At 53.6% G+C, this 25851-nt stretch overlaps 1 protein-coding gene across 2 annotated transcripts in view; it reads left to right on the top strand.

The window, feature by feature from the left end:
- Adgrd1 (adhesion G protein-coupled receptor D1) overlaps positions 1 to 22392 on the top strand; it is a 120479-nt gene extending 98087 nt beyond the window's left edge. For both annotated transcript variants that reach the window (XM_074060662.1, XM_074060663.1), the window contains 7 exons: positions 1965 to 2031; positions 3142 to 3208; positions 12505 to 12596; positions 17142 to 17268; positions 18475 to 18516; positions 18792 to 18884; positions 19677 to 22392. In XM_074060662.1, the coding sequence (XP_073916763.1) occupies positions 1965 to 2031; positions 3142 to 3208; positions 12505 to 12596; positions 17142 to 17268; positions 18475 to 18516; positions 18792 to 18884; positions 19677 to 19772 (584 nt within the window). In that variant the 3' untranslated portion in view covers positions 19773 to 22392. The remainder of the gene's footprint in view (positions 1 to 1964; positions 2032 to 3141; positions 3209 to 12504; positions 12597 to 17141; positions 17269 to 18474; positions 18517 to 18791; positions 18885 to 19676) is intronic.
- Positions 22393 to 25851: the final 3459 nt, after the last annotated feature.

Below are 25851 nucleotides of genomic sequence, written 5' to 3' on the forward strand. Positions count from 1 at the left end.
GTCAGGGGGCACTGCACAGGGAAGCCAGAGAGTGACAGTGACAGGGCGGCTCCCTGGGCCTGGCTGCCCCTCCAGTGTGCTATGTGTCTGACTTTACACCCAGACGTTCTCCAATGCATTTAAACTATTTTGATATTTGTCAACCGCGTAAACATTTTTGCAAAGAGTTTCAGAGGCAAGACTGTCTGGGAGACTTCTTCCCAAGGTAATTAATTTCAAAACAAATCCCCAGTTCCTGATGTGCAGCCCTCCGCCTCCAAGGGGCGCTGGAGAGCTGCAGTGTGGAGGTGCTGGGGGGGACAACCTGCCTTCCTGTCTCCCCCGGGGCTAAACCGCCCCCCCCCCCCCCCGCCACCACCAGCACCAAGAGCCACATGTTCCCAATGTGCTTCCAGCCTGTCGTTAGTCCAGGAATCTGAGAAATGTGGGTTTTGCCTCAAGGAGCACTTCTCTTGAACACCTTCTTTGGGGGAGACTCGGGGTGGCGGGGGGTGGGGGGAGGGTGGCGGAGGAAGGTCTGTTCCTCTCCTGTCTCTCTGCCTCGGCCCCCACAGAAGGGCTGGGGACACCAGACGCAGATGCTGTGCTTTCTGAGTGTCCAGAAATGTGTGGTTTGCAAAACAAATTAGATTCATGAAGGATCTGCTTCCAAGTTCAGGTGTGTGGGTGGAAATGGACGGCCAGTTTTCAACACAGATCCCAGGGATGGCCAGGCTTGGGGAGTAGGGCGATTCAGCTTCCTTTTGTAGATTCATAGCTGCACTCACGTTTAAATCCTCTGTGGAGCTTCAAGGTGAAATTAAAAGCCAGCTCACTGTAGGTCAGGCCAGAGTCTCCAAAAGCAGTTTGACTCCAGAACCCTTTCTTCTCAGTAAGACGGAAGCTCTGGCAACTGCTGCTCCAGAGGCTTTTCCACCTTGTTCTTAGGCCTCCCTTCTACCACCCCCTCCCCAGAAGTCTCTCACAGCTCTGATTAAATACGTTTAGATAGCCACCCCCAGTTTTATATCAGAAATCTGACTCAAACTGGCTTAAGCAGAAAGGGAATTCAACAAACCGTGTGACAGAATAGGTCCAGGGTGATGGAGGTCAGGTACGGCTTGATTCTGGAGCTTACACAACACAGTCAAGCTTGGCTTTCCTTGATTTCTTCACTCTCCATGTCCCTGGTTTTCTATCCTGCCCACCACGGTGCCAAGATGGCTGTATGGACTCTCCTCTAACCCTGACATCTTCATCTTCCCCAGGAGGCAGGTGAAGCGAGAGCCTTCTTCCTTGGCAATCCCAAAGGAAGTCCCTGAATCTTGTTGATCCATCCAGGTCACATGCCCGTCCAGCTGTGGCCAGCGGGATTGACGTTCCAGTTAGTTAGACTTGGGTCACATGCCTCTAGAGCCAGGAAGGAACCAGCCCCTGGGACCCATGGATGACAGAGCAGGACGGCTACCCGAGGACTCACAGGTTCAAACACGGCAGCGTGTGCACTGTGGACGGGGCAGTGCAGCCTGGCCCTCCAGCATCTTCCCCGCCCCCTGTAGCTGTGGAGTGACTACCTCCATTGGCGCTGGCTGGGTAATTCTCACCGTGAGGCTGCAGAATCCCTGACCTCTACCTACCAGATGCTCATGGCACAAAAACGCCCTCAGTCATTGGCACGTGGGCTCTGTAGAAGGCCACCTTGGCCTGACTGAGAACCATGGTCCAAGCAGACCACACTGGGCTTCCCTTCCTGTCACTGCAGGGCTGGCTGTGCCTCACCCAAGCCCTTCCCCATGACACAGGTGCTGGCATATCCTCATCCAGAACATGGGTGACTGAGTGTGAGCGAACGTGTGTGATCTCTGGTCTAGACTAAGCTCCTTGACCCAGGGGCTCTTCTGTTAGCCATGGTTCTCAGACATGAGGTATGAAATGAATGAATGGCCTGAACAGACTGGAGACTGACACCCTCTGCCTCTCCACAGGGGTCCCCCTCCTCATCTGCATTGTCTCCATGTCATCAGCCATGGATAGCTACGGGAGAGTCAACAAGTAAGTGAGCCCGTCACTCAGAGAGCCGTGTTTGCAGGCCTTCCATGGGGAAGGGCACTGGGAGGTGTCCCAGGGCCACAGCCCTTGTCTGTCCATGTGCGTCTGGGTGTGGTACCCCAAGCCCTGGCAGTGAGAAAGGCCAGGGAGAAACAACTCCAGCTGTATCCCTGGCATTAGCAATGTGGGCTTCACAGTGCCCTAGATGTGCAGCCGTGTCTGGCAGAATTTCTGATTGGAAATTTTTCATCCATCTGGTCTGCTCAGGCGCACTGATCTAGCCACCAGGACTGGTCATTAGGTGCCCAGTATGCAGGAAGTGCCCAATAAGTTGCAGCTGAGTGAATACACAAATGTACGAGTGAATGTGGACTTAGGATCCCTTGCTTGGTTAAAAGGGAGGGAAACTGTGGCCCAAGACCCATGTCACCATCTTGCCACTGCTGCTGGTGGGACCGTGGCTGAGTCAGAAGGAGGAAGGAGGCCTAGTGTGCAGGAGTCAGAAAGATGACACATGCTTGAAGCCCTGGGCTCTGGACAGTGCCCCAAAGTCTGGTAGAACGTGAACCATAAGGGAACCGGCTATCTTGCCATATCTCAGTGGCCAGGAGGACCCCACATCCCAGGATGCTACAGCAAGTGCCCAGATTAGCTGCACCTTTCTTTTGGGTTGGGGGCTCTGACTGGCAGCCCCCAGGCAGATGGGCAGGATCAGTGCCTCATCACACCATGGCCAGTCCATTTTCTGACTCCCCATCAATGGCACCTGCTGCTCAGTGTTGTACATGCTTGCAAGGATGCTGTTCCAGGCGGAGCCTGTGCTTCTTTTGGTACGGGAATGAAAACCAACTCTGGTTTTGGCCAGACATTTTGGAGGTTGCTGACCCGTCTGTAATTCTGGGAAATCCTGTCCACGAGACATGAACCCGTCAAGGGCAGAAAGGATTTATGAGGAGGAAGAATGATGGTCTGATGAAGCTTTTCTCTCAGCTGGAGGCTCTGCTGTTGTGACAGTGTCCTGGGGAGCATAGATGAGGACCACCCTGGATGGAGAGGCCACACCCAGGGTGGTAGGTCAGGCTGCTGAAGTAAACACTCTGCTTCTTTCCACAGCTGCTGGCTGTCGCTGGGGAGTGGCGCCATCTGGGCCTTCGTGGGCCCTGCCCTACTGGTCATTGTGGTAAGTCCCCAGGGGCCCAGAGTGGGTGGGATGAGGGCGGGGTTATGCCGATGGTTCTGGGTTCCCTGGGACATGTCCCAGGGGTGCAGTGCCACACTGTCACCAGTCCTTTGTCCTTACAGCTGCTCTTGGAGGGTGATGACTCTGCGCCTGGTTTCCCACAGTGTCTGGAGGGTCGAGTCTGGAGTGGGCCCACAGAGGCTCTCGGGGTGCATGGGCTTAGCGCAGAGGCACAGGCGCTCCTCCCCCTCTCCACGAGCCCTAGCCCCCCAGGTCGTGGGGTAAAGGGGGTTAATAGTGAAATGAGAGCTTTGGAGCCAGGACCCAAACTCCTGAGATTCCACATGCCACCTGCCCCTAAACGCCAAATAAAGAGGCCCGGTGAGCCAGGCATCAGTGCCTCACCCCTGTAACCCCAGCTACTCAGGAGGCAGAGATCAGGAGGATCGAGGTTCAAAGCCACCTGGGCAAACAGTTCACGAGACCCTGTCTCGAAAGTACCAGCATAAAAAAGGGCTGGTGGAGTGGCTCAAGGTGAAGGCCCTGAGTTCAAGCCCCAGTACCACAAAAAAAAAAAGAGGCCCGTTGAAAGCAGAGAAAGGAAGTTTATTACACAGCTCAGGACATGCCGTGGGAAGGGGCAAAATCACTCAGCCCATCCTCAGCCATCTTTGGGGTACAGGCATGAGCTATAGGTTTAAGTAAACCTATAGGGACAGGGGACAAAGGTGTGCATAGTTAAACAGTCCAGTCACAGGTGTGGTCTAGCTGGGTGGAGCAGTTTTGGTCAGTGGTCTGGTCCAGTTCTGGGAAGTTTCAGTCCCTTGTCATAAAGACATTATCAGTCCTGTCCTTTCTGGAATCCAAAGTGATTGCAAACCGACTGTAAAGAGAGTGGCTTAGAGCAAAGGCAGATACAAAATGGAGGCAGGGATGCCTCCATTTTAGTTAATTCATGGGCCCAAGTAAGGAGCAGTGCTTTTCAGCAAAAGCGGTCTGAGCGTCTCTTACAATAGTAGCACCGCCCCAAAGGCCACCAACAGGATTCCTCTGTTCAAAAGTGTCAGCGATGCCAGCAAGAGCTTCGCCAGGACAGGCTCCGGAGCAGGGGGTCTGCCCTGTGTGCCTGGGCCCTCTGCTCCCAGGCCCCATCCTCCGGCTGGAGGGCAGCCGGGCCTGCAGAGAATTCTAGTGACAACTGCCATGGGAGGGTTTGTCTTGCTGAAGCTGTCGCTGTTGTACTGACATTTCCCACAATTCTTGGGATTGACTTCCATCCATTCTGATGGCCCATCATGGACCCCTCACTGAGGCTGGAGGAGAGGCATGCTCTGATTGGCCAGCCCTGACTGAGGCCATAGGAAAGGGGTGCTGTGATTGGTGAGCCCTCACCGTGGCCAGAGGACAGGGATGTTCTAATTGGTCAGCATCCCCATGGCCAGAGAGGCAGAATGCTCTGGTTGACCCTATATGGGCACAACTGTAATCCCGGAATTAGAGTTGGGGGTCCTGGTGGACTGATGTGGGGGAGGCAGCTCCCCGAGAAGATCTGGCCTCTGATAGCAGGGAAGGGCAGTGTGCCCTTGTCAGGAAGGCATCACATCTCTTAGGCTTGTGTAAGATGGCGGGTGGAGACCTGTGCGACAATGTGTATCATTGCCGGAGTGACCTTACTTGTTCTGTTCAGGACCACCAAGGGCTCAGCCTCAGGGCCAGATCTGAAATGCAGTGTAGAGGCTGCAGCTGGAGCCCTGCGGGGTGAGGGGTGGTGACCTCCTGGCAATCCACAAGTTGGTCCTTTGAGGGGGAGGTCACTTTGGGTCTGGGCTGGCGTCGCACTGGACAGCACGGGAGAGAGGGGCGCACTGAGCCCCATGGGAGCCTCGTCGTGTTGAACTGGCGCTGACCAAGGCGTTTCCCGCCGATCCCTGTGGTTATCCGGGGCAGGTTATGAGGTCCTTGCACACGGGCCCGGGTGACACTGGGAGAACCGAGGCTGACGGTCAGAGAGCCTCTTCCTCCCGAAGATGAGGGGACGGGGTGCCTCTTCACCACCTGCCTGTCTCACTGGCCTGAGGCAATGGCGCGTCAGTCTGTTTTCTGCTGCTACAGGACAGCGAGGTACAGAGACCAGGTCATTTATAATGAGCAGAAACTCATTTCCTCACAATTGTGGAAAGCCCAAGGTCAAGGCGCCTTTGTGCTGTGCTATCACACGGCAGAAGGGGCCGACCACCCCTTTTATAGCAGCCACGATCCCACCCAGGTGGACAGAGTGACGATTAAATCTCGGCATGCGTCTGGGAGGAGGCAAACATTTAGACTGTGCTGACGGCACCGTGTTTCACGAGGACGGAGCGGGGCGGAATGAGGAGTGCTGCCCCGTGCTGCTGCCCCCTCTGCCTGTCCCGGCTGGGCCTCGGGCTGGCGGCTTGCTGCGCTTGCTGTGAGGGAAGGTGTTTGTAGCACAGTCTGTACTCCAGGGTCGCCAAGTTCACATCTCTGCGCACATGGGATTCCAAACAAAGGGGCCCCAGGGCACAGAGTGGCCTTCCGACCGTCCTCCTCAGACCTGCCTGGGGCTAGTCCAGAGCAGATTGTAGGGCTCTGGGGGGGTCACTCGTTGGACCTGAATGTCCTTTGTGGTGGGGCTGGTGTCCTTGTCCACTCCGCCTGCTGTCCCCAGTACCCTGTGTAGTGGACGAGTGTCCTTGTCCACTCCGCCTGCTGTCCAGGTGCCCTCATTGTAGAGCTGGTATTGTCCACTTCCTCCCCCTGCGCCATCCCACACACATATTTTGTAGTCACTGGGACCTGGGACTTCTGAGCTGGGGGTCTCAGAGGTGAGAGGGCAGGGGTTTCTCTGTGCTGTCCCTTGACCCAAGCGTCCCTTACACACTGTGCAGGGGTACCAGACCCACTCCCCAGTGACTCTAAACTCAGGGAAGAGGGAGAGTCCCTGAGAACAGCCTCCCTAGCCTTTCCATGATAAACTCTTGAGGGGTCCGCGGGTGCCAGAATCCCAGCCTGGGGTTCATGGAAGTCCTGTCCTTTGCCCTTTGATCCTCCGAAGAGGGTCAGGCTCAGGAAACCAAGGCTGATTGATGCATTCAGTGTTCCCATTCATCACCTCCCCAATGGGGTGTACCCTCGCCCGCCCTGCTAGCAGCTATGCTCTGTCCTCCCAGCCCTGATGGCAACACCAAACTTTATGCCTCCCCACATGAAGGCCATCTGGGAACGTTCGAGAGAGGAGTATGTTGGATGGCATCTGAGATCTATCTCCTATCCTTTCCCTCCACACATGTACTCCACAAATGTCACGAGCCTGTTTTCTGTCACCTCTCCTGCTTCTTTACCCAACTATCGTTTCCCCTGCTCACGTGACTGTCCCCATTTGGTGGCACTGACTGAGGCTGTGGCCCTGATGGTTAATTCGGAATGACTCCGAGGGAGACACTGAAAGGCTTGGTTTATCCTTCTTCGTTGAAATTCTGCTCTGGTGCCCCTTGCACCACACAAGTGCCACAGTCTTCTTGTCTGAAGGGTTTCCAAAGGGACAGAGATGAGGGAGGTCATCACGGCTGCCATCGTCACTGCTGCTGTGTGAGATGGAGAGACTGGGGTGGTGTCAGCCCATGCGTGTGACTCCCACCGTCCCCCTGCATTCACTGGGCTGGGTTCTGAGGCAACTCAGCCTGAATCCTTCTCCACCACCTGTCCCAGAGTCAGGAACCCCACGTCCCTGTGTCTCACTGCCTCATGGAGTTCTGATTGTCACTCTTGAGGGGACACAACCCCCCGCCCCCACCACGTCCGTCACTACCAACCCTCAAAGACAGAAGTCGTCAAACATTTAATGAAACTGACGTGCCCAGGGAGACTTAAAGATACCCCTACTTGAATTTCACCTCCAGAGGTGTGGGGTTCAGTGACCTGGATGTCATGGTCTTTAAAATGGTCCAGGTCACTCCAGCTGCTGAAAGTGCAGGGCAGGCAGCCTTAAGTAATCCCATGGTCAAGGGCAAGGTCAGCCAACCACACCCAGCGGCCACGCCTGCCTTAGAGGGCGGGATTTCCTGGCCCACAGCCACATCCTCTGAGGTACAGTCTGTGCACAGCTGCTCTCAGACTGCAGCCCCAGAACCCACTGCAGCAGAGTGTGGTCTGCAAGGCTGAAAATACGTGGTCCTTCGTGGAGCAAGCATGTCAGTCTCCGGTGCTTCGTGCTGGCTCATAGGTGGGGACGGGGTAGCACGTTGTGCCTCCGTCTCTTCAGAGGACAGAGTGGCTTGTGCCCTCCCGAGTCATGTCCTACTTTACCCAGGAGTCCTCTGCCTTTCTTCCAAATGAAGAAAGCAGGTCTCGGGATGTCAAGCGTGGCCTGACCCCATTTGGGTAAAAGCTCTCTGTGGGCGTGCGTTCTGATGTGAGTGCGTAATGGACAAGAAAATGTAGGGGTGGGGGGAGGTGTGGGCTTGGGGAATGCAGGCTTCAGCACCATAAACGCCTAAAAACGCCCCATGTTGACTGTGTAATTTTAAATTAAAGCCATTTTAGGAAGTGGTATACTCACATTGGGACGTGTGACTTCCCTATGCCTGATGAGGCCCTTCCTGAAGGGGCAGGAATTTGGAGGACAGTAAAGGGCCATTGTGGGCCTTCTGCCGAGGACAGGGTAGAATAGAGCCCCTCCAGTAACAGCTCCCACCTCATTTTAGTATCGCCACCTCTGTGAAGAGCCCACCTCCAAACCCAGTCACATTCTGAGGTTTTTGGGAGCAGGGCCTTAACGTAGAAGGGGTTCAGTCCAGCCCACGGCACCTCATTCAACCAATGCTGCAGAGCGTGGACACCCTCTATCCTCAGAGCAGGGGAGGCCTCCGATTGCAAGGGCACCTCGGTCTGTGCCCTACTGTGGCTTGTTCTGTGCCAGCCCCACCTAGGAGAGGAGGGACAGTGTCTCCAGGTCTGGGGAAGAGAGGGATCTCTGTGACGCTCCCTTGAGGAGAGGTCAGGAGATGCATAGACTCATAGACACAGGTACAGATGGATACACAAATACACAGATACAGATACACAGGCGCACAGAAGTGTAGACTCAGAGAAACAGCTGCAGTTCACAGATACAGATGTAAATACAGATATGGATACGTATGGACAGAGATAAAGACCCACAGACAGGGATATGTCTGCACAGAGGTGCAGACACACAGGTATAAAGGCACAGGTAGCTACAGACACATAGGCACAGATACTAGCTACAGTTACACTCTTATATATAGACTGAGAGAGAGGGAGAGAGAGAAAGAGAGAGAGATCAACATAGACAGAAACATAGACCCAGCTACATGGATACATAAATGCGATTACAGATACAGATGTAGACGGGAACATAGAAGCACACAGATACAGTGTAAGTTTCTGAGTTGCAGAAACAGACTCAGGGAGACGCGGACACAGAGAGCCAGACATAGACAGAAGCACAGCTCATGTACACAGATACAGGAACAGAGGTGCAGAGCCACAGATCCACGGACGCAGATAAGGAGATACAGACACAGATGCATGCTATTGCAGACACTGTGTGTATAAGCCTTTTCCTGGTGAAATTCTGGTACGTATTCCAGTGGTTTTTTTCACAAGGTCCCAGGTGACGCTGAGCATGTTGTCCTTACTGGTAATCACCATCTGTGTTCTGCTTTGCGATTTGGCTACCTATTTCTTCTGAAATGCAGCCCGTGAGCTATTTCTCTGATGCCTGCCATCAGCAGCTTGTGGCTTTCTAATAGGGGATGCTAATTGAGAGTCATATCACACAGCCCCACCCCAAGGCCTTTATGATTCTATTAGACATGGACACACCACATGCCAGGTGCAGCCCAGGGTGAGGATGGGGTGAAGGGGCCAGACCTGCTCGGCTAGTATTTCCATGAAGTCTCAGAATTCTGGTTCCCAGTTAGCTGCACCGGAAGACCATGGGGAAACTGCCACTCCTGTTCTGATGTTACCACCGACAGGACTGTCCTGACTCGGTGGAGGACCTATGCCTGTAACTGAAACCAGACGGATCCAGGCTGAGAGGGGCGGGGTTGGGGAGGAGAGAGAAAGAAAAATAAAACCCAAGGAAATCTCTGCAGAAAGAGGAACAGTGATGAATGGGAAGAGCTCACAACAGGAGCAATTCACTGCTCTGAGACACCGTGTGGCTCTTAAATAGAGCAGCCGAGAAATGACAAGTGGCCCGGCGTCTAGAATTAATCCCTGGCAGCATTTTTATGTCTGCGAAACGCTTTGCCCCAAGTTTATCATTCTTTCGGTATCTCAGAAGTTTGGGAATAGTGGCCTGTGTATCCTTCATCTTTACATCTGAGAAGTCCGGGGCAAAATTGATTGTATAGTGCTCAGAAGTGAGGATGACGCCCTGAGCCTCTCCCCACAACGGCCAGCCATCTCTCCCCCAGTCCTTGGATTTCTGGTGTCTTTGTTCCCATCCCTGAGTCACTAGAATACTGCCTGGTTAAATCCCCAAGGACGCTGTTCAGATGTGCACAGGAAATGGGGGGCAAGTTATCTTCCTTTCAATTTGTACTTGTTTAAAATTAAATTTTAGTTGGGTAATTGAATTTTGGGCAGCACTGGGCTTTGAACTCAGGGTCTCACGATTGTTAGGCAGGTGCTCTACCACTTGAGCCATGCCCAAGTAATTTGATTTTTGAATTTATAACACACATGGTTCAAAAATTTAAAAGAAAAGGTTAAGGATATGTGAAACACATTCTTTCGATTTTGTAGGTTTTTTTTTTTTTTTTGGCAGTAATGGTATTTTGAACTCAGGACTTTGCACTTGCAAAGCAGGGGCGCTACAACTTAAGCCACACCTCCAGTCCATTTTGCTCTTTCTGGAGATGGGGCCTCGTGAACTACTTGCCCAAGATGGCCTCAAACTATGATCCTCCCAATCCCAGCCTTCCAAGTATCTAGGATTACAAGCATGAGCCACCAGCACCCAGCTTGAAACACAGTGGATTTTTTCTTTTCTGGTGCTGGGTTTGAACTCAGGGCCTCATGCTTGCCAGGCAGGCGCTCTACCACTTGAGCCACTCCGCCAGTCTGCAACGCATTCTTAAGCTGTGAAGTCTCTGTCAACCTGTTTCTCAGTACCCTGTTTTCTGTTGCTCCCCGGAGGCAACCCCAGCCTGGGGTTTTTGCAGACCTGCCTCTCCCAGGGCACACAGGCTTCTGGTTTGTGGTGTAGGAAGAGCAGCCTCATCTGTGTCACCCCACAGTGTCCCACGGTGCAGATGTGCACAGAAAACCCCAACCTGAAGTCTGTAGGTATATATTTGGGTTGTCTGGAATTTCTGTCGATGCAAAGACAGTTCCAGATTTTATCAGTGTGAGTTATCCAAGATATAATTCCAAGTGAACAGGAGCAGGACTTGCAGAAAGGCAGCATGAGGCCCTAGGCAAATCTCCCCCAAACAAGGGAACAGTTAGAAAAATTGCTTTTTAAAAAATTCAGAATTCTGAAACTTAGCCAAAGGTGTACAAACCAGAAAGCATTTATTTCCCCAAGAAAAACTACGGAATCTCACTGAGGACAGCAGGGTCTGTGGCCTTTGACCTGGAGCTGTTCCCTCTCCACCCTGCCCTCTGTGACATGGCAGCCCGTCATAGCAGCACCCTGATTAAAGAGAGCTAGCTATCCTCAGGCTTCAGTGGCCGCCTGTGGGATGACGTCTCTACTCCTTGAAGCAATAGACTATATGTTGCTTGTACTCCTTTTTGTCCCTGTCCAGCTGGGTGGAATGAAACTATGCTTGAAAGCCAGTAACATGTCACTCCCACTGCCCCGCCTTGATTAGGTCCAATGTGGCTTTCCTGTCATTGTGACAGTCAGCTGTGGGGCAGGTTGAAGGGCAGCGCGTTACTGGGAGTTTTTGTGTGACCCCGTGCTGGGTGGCTAAATGTGTTAACATCTTTCATCCTCCCCAGCCTCGGCCTTGGGAGACTTCTGTTATTATCCTCATTGTACAGATGATGAAGTAAGGGCAAATAAGGTGAGTGTGACAGTAGGAAGATGAGTGGGGGAGTGCCCGAGCCAGCCAGGGAAGACAGGGCACCAAGGCAAGGTGACAGTTAAACCTTTGTTCACTTCCTGCCTAGGATAAGCAAGAGGCTAGACAGGACAAGGAGTGGGCACCCACGGACTCGAATTCCCCCCAGGAGCAGTCGGTGAAGGTCGCCTCGGTGCAGCCTGGGAATTGTCTGCTTCAGAGCGTTCTCAACAAAAGACTGCTGATTTGTGGGAGCCAGGAGAAGGGGGGTGGGGGGCTGGCGTGGAAAAACACTGGGCCCTGAGTCAGACAGGAAGAAGCATCCTGATAAGGCAGTCGTGGCAGAGGAGTCTCAGGAAGGCCAGGAATACAGCTGCCTGTGCTGGTGCGGCACATGCAAGCAGGGAAATACATGGCTAGTGTGCGTGGGGGGACTTTCCTGGGACCCCCGCTCTGCTGCGCACCTAGCTGCATGGGCCAGCAGCCTCCTGTGAGGCCTGCCAGGAGGAATCTCTGCCCTTGCTAAGGCTTGAAATTGTTCTTACGATTGTGTCTGTGACCTTGCAACCTCTCAAACTCAAGGGTTGAGACCTCTGGCCCCAACCCAGCCCCCACACCAAGCTGTGGCCCCCATAGCAGAGATTTTGGGGGGCTTTCTCCTTAACTTTGCTGCCCCTTGCCTTGCACCTCCTATTCAGGACCCCAGAGAGTTGCCCACACAAGAGACAGATTGTGCTAGAGCCTCTTCCAGGGACCCTGAAGTCCCAAGGAGAGCTACCCAGCAAGTCCCCACCCAGGAGGGGCACTGGGCAGAGATGAGGCCTACTTGTGGGGCTCCTAAGCATCACACAGCTGTGGAGCAGGACGTGGGAACCAGGCACAGGTTAGGTCCCTGGCAAGTAGGATTTCTCACCTTTCCCTGATCAGTCTGCACTGCCCCAAGGGACCCAGGTAGATTGCCAGGGTCACACAGAGTGAACCAGTGCGAGACAAGCTCTGAGCTGGCTTATCTGATCCTTCCTCCTGCACTGGGCATTCCCGGAATGAGAACCTGTCTCTGTCACCTGTCTTCTGCAGCACATGGGCTCACGGAGACAGGGTTGTGTGTTGTTCATGCTGGGACCTGGGTTGAATCTGTCCCAGTAGCGTTGCCTGGCCTAGGAGGCCTTGGGCATCCTGCAGCTGCAGGGTGGACTCCTCACTCACCACCTATCTCCTGTTGCTTGTCCCGGGCAGGTGAACATTTGCATTCTCATCGCTGTGACCAGAGTCATTTCCCAGATCAGCGCTGACAACTACAAGACACATGGGGACCCCAGCGCCTTCAAGTAAGTTGACTTCACTGTCCACATAAGTTGGTTCCACTGGGGCTGCTCAGAGACCACGGAAGGGGCAGCCACTCTGGCTTCCCGTGGCCATCACCAACTGACTGGCTCAGCGTCCTTGTGATGTCACAGGCCGCTCTGATTCACAGCCTTTCTTTGCTCTACATTCATTCCCACAACAAAGCCCTAAGCCAGCATGGGCCCATGTGAGAAGAGTGGGGTCGAGCAGGTGAGGGGCAGCAGGGGCAAGGGAGAGGCCAGCCAGGAAGCCCCAGCTTCTGCTGGACCCCACAGGGACTGAGTGGTCCAGGCTCACCACGGAATGGGGATAGCAGACCTGCTCATGGGGCTGCTGGGTGAAGGATGGTACAATCTCCTGATGTGCACAGGGTCGGCCTTCTGGAGAAAGAGGAGTCTCTGGGAGGCCCTCAGGAGTGTCCCTGTACACAACCTCTGACTCCTGGTGTGTACTGTTAGGGTCTGCCGAAGGCAAGTGCCAGAAAACCCCACCCCAGTCAGCTTAGGTGGAAGGGGTTTGTACACATAGGTGACCTTGAGGTCCCCAGCTTAGATCCTGGCCTTTACAGTCACTCTGCAGTGACACTGTCTTCAGGATACAGTTCCTCCTGTGTGCCTTTCCTCCTTCACATTGGTTGCAATCAGATTCACGCCGCCCTCCTGGTGACAGAATGGCTGCAGCTGGCATTCAGTCCACTGGAAGAGTCCCTGTCCTCCTGTGCAGGCCACCCTGCATCTACTGGGGACCACAGGGCTCCGGCCAGCCTCAGGCCCTCCCTGAACCCAACGGGGAGTGATACATCTGCAGACCTTATGGCCCAAGTCTCACGATCCTCTCTGGTCCTGGGGTGCCTTCAGTACCCCAGACTCAGGGCTGAAGGTGGCAGAAACAGCCTCCACAGGAAATGTGGGGGCTTTTCTAAAAACAGGCCATGGCCATTAGACTGCTGATACTCTGGGAGTGACTTTGGCTACAGTATATCTTTTCTGATGGGAAAGCAAAGGCGATAAACAAGCCAGCAGCAAATCGATGAGATAATTATTCCGTAACAAGTCCAAACACTGTAAATTAACCTGACAAGTGACTGCGGCTCTCTGGGGCTTTTTCAGACCCTGGAACCTTCCAGGCTGTGCCCAGGGAGGAGACATGCTCACGGGTCAGGAGTCACTTCCTTTCCTCTTCCACTGGCGGGAGACAGGGCTACCCTGAGACAGCCTGGTCCCTGCCCACTGTGGCCAGGCCAGGAGAGCCCTGTCCCTTCCTCACTCCACCCTCAGCCCCCAAAGCCCCTGGGTGTTCAAGGCCGGCCAGTCTGTCCCCGGCTCTTGTCTTAGAAGAAGCTGTTGTACCTGTCCCAGCCTGGCACCGGCAGGACCACAGCCCTCACTGTCCAGAGCACACCTGCGTACCCACCACCCCGTTCTGCCCACTGTCCCTCCCTTGCGTCCCTCCCCAGGAGACGGCCTCCTCCATTCCCCCACCCCTCTCCATGGACTCGGCTCTGTGAGTACCAGGTCTGCCCCTGGGATGTTCTCACCCCTCGCAGCATCAGTGGGTGTCATTGGGTACCACTCCCCTCCCAGGGCTGGTGAAGCAGAGCAGCCAGGGGAGGGAGCAGCTGTGACATCCTAGGAAACTCCTGGCTGCTTCTATTTCCCTGTTGTGGGTGTGACCTGGGGGTTTTCCTTCTGCAGCAGGGGTACTCAGTGAGCAACAAGGCGAGATGCTGCCTTAGGACCCATAACCTGGCTGGCTGTCACTTAAAAAAAGTCCCTGCTTATTGATGGCCATTTCAAACTCTCAGAGAGAAGCAGAGAACACTCACAGTGTGCAAGTGAGACCCTGGACCCCGGGGGTGGGAGCAAGGGTGAGAACCTCACCCTGCATTCACGGCAGGTGGATATGGGGGCTGAGACTCACCAGGCCTGAGCCCCCATCACAGGCCGGGCTTGGGGGTACACCTGGGCTGCATCCCACCTGCCCACAGCCTCCTCCAGGCCAGGCCCCCTCCTTCTCATGTGGTGAGGTGACGCTGGTGGCCCTGGCTGTGCTAGCAAGTGTTCTCAGGTAGCTCCAGCTAGACGGGCTCCCCAAGATCTTCTGTTACTGTTCTAGTCTCAAGAAACAGCAAAACGTCACTGTGGGATTCACACATTTGAGAACACTTTCCAGCGACTGTTTCTTTCAAACAAACACGGTTTTTCCGGAATCTGAAGACTGCAGCCAGACAACGCATGGTGGCGTTTCCCTGAGACAGGTGTTTTAGTTTTATGATATCAACGTTATGAGGACAGGGCTGCAGTTTCCTGAGATCCGACACGTTGGAACAGTCCTTGGTTTATGGGTATCCGTTGCCAGGAGCTGTTGGTGCTGGGATTCTGGGTTTATGACTAGGGAGGTCACTACAGCCGCATCTCGCTGCCTCCCGGGAGACGCTGTGTCCCAGGTGCCCCACTTCTGTACACACGTCCATTTGCTCCTCAGTGACAATCAGCACACACATCCGTTTGCTCCTCAGTGACAATCAGTGGTCCTTTCCATAGTGCCTTTGAGCCCTGGTACTGTGCTGCATGTTGAAGTGCCAGAGATGAAAAGACAAAGTCAGCCTTTACACACCTTGTAGTCTAGATAGGGAAACTGACTCAGACCCTGTGCCAAATGTCTGGGGTAAACTGAGGCATGAGGCAGTTGATGAGGTGGGCTCATTGCTCCCTAGCTTTTCTCCAAAGCTCAAATGTAGCGAGACTCTGCTGTGGAAAACCCAGCTGTTTCAGAAATCAGGACAGGCTGGACATTAATGTAGCATGATTTCATGGCATACCAAAAACAACCCTGAGCCGGACAGCCCGGGCACTGGCACCTTCTCTCACTGATGTTCACTGAGACCTGACTCTGGGCAAGCTCTGTTCTGGGCTCTGCAGACACTGCGGGGACAAAGACCCCAGGTCTCTGGAACTTACATTCTGAGGCTGATGCTTCCAGCCTCCCAAGGCTGGGCATGTCTCCAGAGCCTCTCAGCTCCTTGGCCCTGCTCTCTCCCTCTTCCACGGTACCTGGGATTGGCTTTTCCATTGACTAGATTAGGGTGGCTTGACTGCCAAGGCCAGATGCCATAGTGCAGCAGCAGTGCATGGAGCTGGCCCTGTGGGAGCCTGTCTCTTACATCCGGGTGCTCAGCACCTCAGCCTCCGGTGTCTGTCAGACCCTTCCCTTCATGGGGAGGGGGCTGCTTGTTGGGCCTGCTCCCTATCCTGTCTCTAAGTAAGAGGAACCCTGGGAGACTGGGAAGACTGGGAAGAGCCCAGAGTCACCACCAAAGCGGAAGGAGCAAGTTGCGAGAAAGCCACAGACGAGGCAGCTGGAAAGGCCTGAGAGGAAGGAAGTCCAGATGGCTTTGTAGGTACTGACCCAGGCAGGAGCCTGGACCAGCGGTGGTCCAGAGGCTTGCTCTGATTGGTTGGTCTGAGTCACATGGCCCCACCTGATTGGCTGAGACTGCAGCCAATAAGGAAAGGGCAGGGCAGGGCAGACCAGGGCAACCTGGAGCACAGGAGGGGAGGAAACCCAGCATGGGAAACACAGGGCAGGGCTGAGAGCTGAGAGCTGCTTATCAGGTGGCCCTGGGGTCACGAACAGAGTGGGCAGAGTCGGGGGCACTGGCGCTGGCCTGAAGTGTTGACGTGCCCTCTGTCTCTGCCGTTGATGAAGCTGGTGTTATCCTGACTACCACTGGCAGCTGGGAGCTTCCATTTTCCTGTCTGCAAGGTGGGCCAATATACATGCTGCCTTACCTGTGCCAAGGTGCCTGTGGAGGCAGGAACACAAGCTGGTGTGGACAGTGTGCAGGAGAGGACAGGGCTGCCAGTCAGCAGGGAGGTTTGGCAAGCATCGGTTCAGTTTCTGCTGTGAGCCATGTCCAGAGACTGTGAAGGTGGCCAGCCAGTGCCCACTCTCTGAGAGCTCGCTGTCAGTGTTACAGAAGTGCTGGCATGCACAGGACTTGGGCTGGTCAGCAGGGGAGCACCATGGCTGCAGCCCAGGAAAGCCTGGAGAAATTACCAGGCAGACTTGAGTTCTCATGGACTATGTCAAGAAGCCACAGGGCCTTCTCATGGCCCCTAGAAGTTCTGGGCTATGAATGGTAAAGGGATCTCCACTGCTCCAGTCCCCAAGAACCCCACCCATCCCACCTGGTTCCTTTTCTGATTTGTAAACAGTCCACACACAGTCCCTGGTCCTGGATAGGTTTTTCCTTGTGTCCTTGGTGACTCTTGGTGGTGATGCTCAGTGCCAAGTGAGCCTGTGTGCCTTTCCAGCTGCCCATCAGCTTTGAGGGGGCGGGGTTAGTGATGTTCCCATGTGTCCATCCTGGCCAGGTAAAAACACTGGAGGTCACACAAGTCACATACCTCCTCTGAGCTTACCTGCAGAGAGGACCCCAGGTCTCACTCTTAATAGAACCTGGCACCTGGAGGCCAGTCTAAACTGCCCGCTTTTCCTGCCCAATCACTTCCAGGTTTCTCTTCCAGGTTGACAGCAAAAGCTGTGGCCGTGCTGCTTCCCATCCTGGGGACCTCATGGGTGTTTGGGGTTCTTGCTGTCAATGACCGGGCTCTGGTCTTCCAATACATGTTTGCCATACTCAACTCCCTGCAGGTAAGAGCCCGATGGGACTGTCACTTGGGCAGTGTCTCTTGCAAGCAGTGTGTGGGGAGCAAGTTGCCACAGGGGCAGCAGGGAGGGCCCAACCTCTGTTCCCTCCACACACCTATCTATTGAGTCCACAGCATGGGGCATCTCTGAGGTCTGAGGACAGAGCCACCCAGCAGGAGCGCCAAGCAAGGGCTCTGAGAAACAGGGCTGGTGGCATTGTGAGATATTAATGGTGGGGCTTCCTTGTGCCTGTGGCCAGCATCTGTGGGTGACACATCCAACCTGAAAGGGAAGTCAGTCATTCTTCAGTAGCTTCTGAGAGGGCACCAGGCAGGGAGAGTGGTGATGGCTACCCCAAGTTCTGTCTTTTGTGGAGGGGCAGACAAGGGGCACAGAGACTTGGGGGACCCTAAGTCCCAAATACCCACAAAAGAAAGGTGGAGTGGTGTCCCATCACTGTCCACAGACCACCAGCCACACCGGAGACAATGTCCCCACTCTGCCATGTTGCTGAGTCTGTGTCTATAGGGCCAGTGACAACTGGTGTCAGGCTTCCTCTTTGCAGTGAGTCATCGTGCCTGGTTTTCCTTGAGTGGTTTACCGTGAAATGTGGCATTTTTTTCCTGCTGGGCTCTTATGCACTCTAGGTTCTCATTCATCTTCTGGTCGTTCCCTCCAGTTTCCTTCTCCACGGAACGAGGTACTAGCAGGACCCTCCTGGTGGGCTGCTTTCAGCACTGACTGAGATTTATCATGCGAAGGGTTTGCTGGTGCCTGGTTAGCAGTCCCTAGATGTTTGGGTGGCATCCTCACTCTTGTGTCTGTCATCACTGTTGTCATAACCCTGGTCTACAGACGAGAACACTGAGGCTTGGCGTGTCCATCTGACATCCATCCCCAAGACGTTTGCCTCTTCCTCAGCCAAACCTTTCTGGGAACTCACTTGTGTCTGTGCCCTTGTCCATGTAGGACAGTGTCTCTGAACTCTGTCACAGCAGTGGCCTGAAGCTGGGGTTAGGATTCAGGGTGGGATCTGGGATGTCCCTCCATCCTCATGGACTACAGGCTAAGGTCCAGGTCACAGCAAACCCCTCACAATAAGCCACACAAATGCCACTCTCTAGCCTGTTTGAGGAAGGACCCTTCAGAAGGCATTTGTGACAAAACACAAATGGCTCTAACTCTGTGTTTCTCTCCCCTTCCTTCCAGGGTCTTTTCATCTTCCTCTTCCATTGTCTCCTGAATTCAGAGGTACGTCCACCCTACCCTTGACAATATAGTGGGTTTCTTTTTTCTTTTCATTTCTGAAAGGGCAGAGAGCACTGTTGCCCTGGGCCAGCCTTGTCATTGGTGGCAGGCTCAGGTTGGGGACCGCCAACTCTGGATCTGGTATTTCCCAGTCGTGTCCTCTGCCTTGCACTGTGGGTCCTGGGTTCACATCAGACAAGTGCCTAAAGATGTTTGAGGTTGTTTGCTACCCCAGCATCTGAAGTCCCTCTAACGGCCCTTTCCTTCTCCCGTCAAAGGTGAGAGCTGCCTTCAAGCACAAAACTAAGGTCTGGTCCCTCACCAGCAGCTCCACCCGCAACGCCAACGTGAAACCCTTCAATTCTGACATCGTAAGTGCAGCGCGGTATTTTGAGTCTCTTTCTGCTTCATTGCCTGTTCCCAGTACCCTGCACCTTCACCTCCCTGACCCCAGGGCTCTGGTTGATGTGGTCATTACCTGGAATGCCAGTGCTGGTCAGCACTGACCACAGAGGCTGCCTTCCAGTTTCCACCTCCCCAAGTGTGTGTGGTGCTGCTGACTGGTCACTAAATCCCGAGTCCCCCAGATGGTCCTCTCCTTCCCTGAGCTCTGTCCACATCGCTCTGTCCTCCACATCCCCAGCAGGGCCCAGGCAGCCTGGGCAGAAGCTGTGTGAGTGATGTGTTCCTCTTACCTAACGCCTAGGTCCTTGCTTGGTTGTCTCCTTCCTGGTGTCCCCTCCCCATTGTCCTGCTCCTCTCAGTGCCAGAGATTGTTCGCTTCGTCCATTTGCTTTTAATGACATTGTCTGTCCACTCCCCCACCCCCTTCCCTGCTGGTAAGGATCCAGCTGGCTTTGTCAGTCACTCTGATCCCGTACCACCAGCAGTGCTCAGCACAGGGTGTGCTTATGCTGACGGTGAGAAGAGGGTATGAGTACACAGACAGACGTACAGACAATGGGTAAATGAATGCACACCAGGCCCTGGACGTGATGGGCAGGGAACCCGTGCAGGATGCTCTGGTCTGGACCCACTGGGTGTTAGGGCCCTTGTGTCCCAGGGGAGCAGTAGGGCTTTGGGGTCTTTGCCCCGACAGGCAGGACCCTCACGCAGCTTTACACACTCTCCCTCTGCACCCCTCACTCCTTTGTGGTTTGCAGATGAACGGGACCCAGCCAGGCACAGCCTCCACTAAGCTCAGCCCTTGGGACAAGAGCAGCCATTCTGCCCAGCGTGTGGACTGGTCCGCCGTGTGAGCAGAGGCCGCCAACCAGGACGGCCTGCCACTCGGAAGAAATGCGCTCCTCCAAGTAGAGCAAAAGGAACACTGTGCCTCTACTCACGGGACCCTCTCCTCCCTGCTGTCTGGACACGTGGTCACAGCCCTACCTGTGACTCTGTGGCAGAGTTCCCTGTCTAATCCTAGCAGTCTGACACACAAGACAGAGTGACCAGTGATGACCGTGTGCCTGAGGGCTGGCTGTTCTCTGTGGACATTGTAGGATCCTCCCTTGTCACTGCGTGCACAGACCCAGCAAGACTGTGGCACGTTGTGTGCAGGCCACAGCTCCAGGAGTGGAGCAACCTCTGCCTCGATGGGTACTTGGAACCCAGGGGACCCTGCAGGGGGAGTGAAGATCCCCACCCTGCCTGGAGGGTCAGCAGAGGCAGCTGGGGTGTGTGGGGAGGACGGTGAGGGATTCTCAGTCTGCCAGCTTCACCCAACAGCAAGGTCCCAGAGCCAGCAGCAACTGCTCCATGCGCCTTTCTATAGGGCGATGCCAACCTGGACACCTCCCGTCCTTGTCGTGTGGTCAGATCCGGCCTTCTGCCCACGCTAGGGCTTTGGGCTGGAGTCACTGGCCATCCTGCTGAATTCTGGCTCTATCAGGTGCCTCACTCTTGTGAAAGCCACAGCCCAGAAGCTTCTGAGCATGTGACTTCGAGGCCCCCTAAAGTCTCCATTGTTTTGGGGGAGCCTCTCAGCCCGTTCCCTGTGAGCTTTGCCTCTCTGGACCCAAGTCCAGCCCCTTCCCTAGCACAAGCTTTCTCTACCGCGTGCAGGTCCCACCAGGGCCGGCTGCTCTCTGCCACGTGTCCCCACCTCTCTCAGTCTGCTGAGGCATGGCTACCCCTGGGGGCTTCTTCCTCATCACTTAGAAATGCCACCTGCCTATGTGACCAAGCATGGTTCCAAGCAGCAGCGACACCGTCCCGTGGTCATGTCAAGGCCGACCATGTGGTCCAGAGGCCGTCTGCTGCCTGTGGTGACCTGGCGCAGCTCCGATTGACGGGAAGGGTGGTCGCCGCCGTCTTCTCTGTTGGTCGTAATTGACAGACCCAGGCGCTGCCCCCCAGGAAGGGAATCACTGTGAGAAGCCTGTGTAGACGAGCCCTGTGCCACAGAGAGCAGCATCAGGGTGCGAGTCCAACGTCTGGACAGGGGCTATGTCTAGAGCCAGCTGTGGAGGGCTGGCTGTGATGGGAGCCTGACACGTGTGTGACATGTGTGGCTCAGACAGACAAACCTGGTTCTGATACTGGAAACTTTCACTTCAAACTGTGACCAAAGGATGCATCGACTTCCTTCCCACTCTCTCGCCCACTCTGGTTCAGAGTAAGTTTCTGTTGTTCTGCGGACCTTTTCCGCCTTCATCTGGTCGCTTTTGGTTTTTTTTTTCTTTAAGCAACGTTACTTTTTTGTGTGTGTATGGGGAGGGTGCTGGGATGGAGCCCAGAGCCTGGCACACACTAAAGCAAGCACTTGGCACTCCAGCCCTATGTGGGCTGTCAGTGACAGCCACAGAACGGCATGGCTGAAGGGTCACCCTGGCTCTTGTGTTCAGGCCGGGTCCCAAATGCGGCAGCCGACTGAGCTCTTGTGGCTGTGTCCTCCGCCCTCCCTGCAACCCCTGTGGCCACATTGGAGACCTACAGACACAGGCTAAAGCCGCAGTGAGTGGGCAGCCCCTGCTCAGATTTTTCCAGCTGTCTAAAGCCAGAGCACTGGTGACCCGGCGTCCCACCCCTGGCATGTCCTAAGCGCCCAGAAGTGAGACACTGTACCATCAGGTGTCCCCTTGCTTGGACTGCTTCTTTCTTAGTTTCTGCGGAAGCAAATCCGTAAGGGACTGTCTTAATTTTAGGTGGAATTCTTTGTGTCTGGCTTTACGCACACTCGCTCCACACAGCTGACATATTGGGACCAGTGACGAGAAAAGCCTCTCTCACTCTCTGGTCTCCAGTGAGTGAAAGTGTGCACTTTATTTATACCCTAGGTATTTTGGCTTCTGTAGCAGTTTATTATCCATACTTAGGAAATGGAAAAGAATGGTGTGTTTAAAATACCTGAGAGCACGGGAAATGAATACCGCTGAGTAGTGAAAATACATGGTGATTTCTATGAAATAAAATCTTACCGTCGTTAAATAAAGTGTGGTCTTCACAATCCGTTGCAAGTGGGAAGTCGGCAGGACTGGCGTCTCCACAGAGATCTCAGAAGCTCACGGGAGTGAAACCCAAGGTTGGGATCGTTCGGCACACAGCCATTAGGCACCCACTGTATACTCAAGGACATTCCAGCTCTTGGGGTGCTCTCTTGATGGCTGTGTCCCAGAGGCTGGGTATGAATACCCCAGGTAACACAGCAGGCTTGGGAAGGACCCATCCAGCCTGGGTCCACCCAGGCTTCTGGGTGCAGTCACCAGTGGCCTCCCCCCCCCCCCCCGCTCAAAGGCATTTGCAGGTTTGCTTCAGCTCGATGCTCCTCCATCCTATGCACAGGAGGTGTGAGACACCTGTCCTGCACCACCTCTGCCACGTGGCTTCCGAACCTGCTGTGCTCCCAAACCATTTCCCATACCACCACACTCTGCTCACAACCATGATGTCTGCAAAACGTCCATAACAGACGCTGTCTTATAATTTATTTCTGCATTTATTATACATCAACATTATATACTCGGCAGTGCATAAATATACTTTTCATTTCTACATTAATATATGGATTACATGTAAAATATTTTATTTGTACATATTTTAATATCTCTTACATCTATCTACCTGTATCAGATAAGAGGTAGAGGAGAGATGGATGCATGGCTGATGTCGTGTGTGTGTGTGTGTTTGGCTTTTTTCCTTATCTTGATTACTTTCTGGGTTGGGACACAACAACTGAGTTTTTGTATCAGGTGAAGTAAAGAATTCTATAAATCCTGAAACTTTTTGCCAAATTGTTTACCAAAGTGGTTCCTGGGTGGATTTTTCACTTCCAACGAGACTGATTTCTCAAAAATCCTACTAGCAGAGAGAGTTATGGGGTTACTAGTTTACTGCATGTGACATGGTCACAGTTTGTGTTTCTCTGCTTAAGGCTGAGCTTTTTGTGTGGGGTGGTGGGAAGTTCTGAACACACAGGTGTGAATTTCACTCCCTGTTGTGCTTTCTTACTCATCATCCTGAGCCCGCCTGGGTCACCTTCTTCTTGGTTGGTAGGAGGTGGACTGTGGTGGGTATCGGGATGGTGTCCCAGGTTTGCACATGGTAATGCTGGTGATTCGTGGCCTCGTGCTTCCAGACCTTCAGCACACCTGTGCCCACACAAGCCGTGCTCCTCACAGTGCCTTGGCATCCTGTCCCTACCCCCCTCTCACCCTTCAGCCCGGCCTGACCTTCCCTGCAAGGGGCCATGACAGGCTGCTCCAAACATGGATGCCCTGCACTGAACTTGGTTCCTACCCCACCTTCATGCACCTTCTTATGTCTCTCCTTCAGGACCCTCAGAAACTGGAGCCACACACGGGGGTGGGGGGTCTCCTGTTCTCCTTACTCCAGAGAGCCTGTAGAAATATCTCCCCACTGTATTCTGGGAGTTTGGGTGTGACATGGGTACCATTTATTGTTGGCTGAATCCTTGCTTTCTGCTCACTTGGATTTGGCTTGTTTTCACTTGCTGTCTGTTTTTTGGCCTTCATGATGAAATTATGGTTTAGATATGAAATGTTCCCCCAAAAGACTCATGTGCTGAAGGCTTGACCTCCCCAGCTGGTGGATTCCATCATTGAGAGGTGATTAGATGTCAGGCGCTCTAATCTCGTCAATGGATTGATCCTCATAGTCGGGTGGGCCGTTAGGAGGCGGGGGCCTTTGCAGGCATAGTTTGCCTTGGTCCCTTCCTCCCTCTCTCTGCTTCTGGGCTGCTGTGAGGGGACAGCTTTGTTACACCACTGATGCTCTGCCTTCACCATGGCCTAAAAGCAATGGAGACAGCCAACATGGACTGAAACTTCCGAAACCGTGAGCCCAAATAAATCCTCCTTTTAAGTGGATTTGCTCTGGTGTTTTGTCACAGTGATAGAAGTGACTAACGCAGCCAGTTTGTGCTAGGATGTCCCCTTCTAAAGGATGTGTCACTAAATGAATTTTCAAATTCAGTCTAAGGGCTTCTGCCATAACTGGGACCTGAGGTCTTTACACTGTTGAAATGCATTTGTGACATTGTGGCCTTTGTCACTCCACTCCTATTCTCTCTAATTTCCCCTTTGCTTTGCCTTTAGGTGCCTGGGTTGCCATCTTTCACAATAATTTGTTCTTGAGTGATTTTGGCTTTCCTCATTCTGTCACCTTATCTTCAATAGTGCCATCATAAGGACCTATCTACATTAGTGTTTTCTGACACTCACTGAGGACAACCTGCTTCTATAAGTATTTGAAGAGTTTGCACATTGTTACTTTCTTGTCTTAAAAATTACCTTAGTACAGTAGCCTCACCTCCCACCCCATCCAAAGTTTCAGTTACCTAAAGTCAACCACCATCCAAAAGGATTATAGGGGAAATCCCAGAGATAAACAATTCCTAAGTTTGAAGTTATGCACTGTTTGGAACCACGTGGCGAAACCTCAGGCTGCCAGGCCTGGGGCGTCATCCCCACATCCAGTGTCTGCACACATGGTGTGCACTGCGTGTCCTCAGCCTTTCAGCCTATTTCGTGGAGTGCTGCTCCTCACCACGCTTGTCGTGCTTTGCACCGCAGTTCTCTACTTCCTGAGTCAGCAAAGGCGCTATTTGGTCAGCTGTGGTTTTCTACTTTTCACAGCACATGCCATCCACATAGGCTCCCCTTTGGGTCATGCAACCTGCCCCTTATTGAAGAAAGAAGATGGCCACACTGAATTGCACTTGCTTCCATTGGCAGTCTTCTCCGGGGAACCGTTTCTTGTGTTGATGCTGGTGCATTTGTGTGCGTGTGTATGTGCGTGTGTGACCACGTGTGCACATGTGTGCATCTGTATGCGTGCGTGTGCATCTCTATGTGTGCACATGTGTGTATGCGCGTGTGTGCATCTGTGTGTACATGTGTGCATCTCTGTGTGTACACATCTGTGTATGCGCGTGTGTGCATCTGTGTGTACATGTGTGCATGTCTGTGTGTGCACATCTGTGTATGCGCGTGTGTGCATCTGTGTGTACACGTGTGTGTCTCTGTGTTGCACATCTGTGTATGCGCGTGTGTGCATCTGTGTGTACATGTGTGCATGTCTGTGTGTGCACATCTGTGTATGCGCGTGTGTGCATCTGTGTGTACACGTGTGTGTCTCTGTGTTGCACATCTGTGTATGTGCGTGTGTGCATCTGTGTGTACATGTGTGCATGTCTGTGTGTGCACATCTGTGTATGCGCGTGTGTGCATCTGTGTGTACACGTGTGTGTCTCTGTGTTGCACATCTGTGTATGTGCGTGTGTGCATCTGTGTGTACATGTGTGCGTGTCTGTGTGCACATCTGTGTATGCGCGTGTGTGCATCTGTGTGTACATGTGTGCGTGTCTGTGTGCACATCTGTGTATGCGCGTGTGTGCATCTGTGTGTACATGTGTGCGTGTCTGTGAGTGCATGCATGTGTATGCGCGTGTGTGCATCTGTGTGTACATGTGTGCGTGTCTGTGAGTGCATGCATGTGTATGCGCGTGTGTGCATCTGTGTGTACATGTGTGCGTGTCTGTGAGTGCATGCATGTGTATGCGCGTGTGTGCATCTGTGTGTACATGTGTGCGTGTCTGTGAGTGCAAGCATGTGTATGCACGTGTGTGCATCTGTGTGTACATGTGTGCGTGTCTGTGAGTGCATGCATGTGTATGCGCGTGTGTGCATCTGTGTGTACACGTGTGCGTGTCTGTGTGCACATCTGTGTATGTGCGTGTGTGCATCTGTGTGTACACGTGTGCGTGTCTGTGTGCACATCTGTGTATGCGCGTGTGTGCATCTGTGTGTACATGTGTGCGTGTCTGTGAGTGCATGCATGTGTATGCGCGTGTGTGCATCTGTGTGTACACGTGTG

Source organism: Castor canadensis, chromosome 18, assembly GCF_047511655.1.
Source record: "Castor canadensis chromosome 18, mCasCan1.hap1v2, whole genome shotgun sequence".
In the NCBI taxonomy this organism is placed as follows: Eukaryota; Metazoa; Chordata; class Mammalia; order Rodentia; family Castoridae; genus Castor; species Castor canadensis.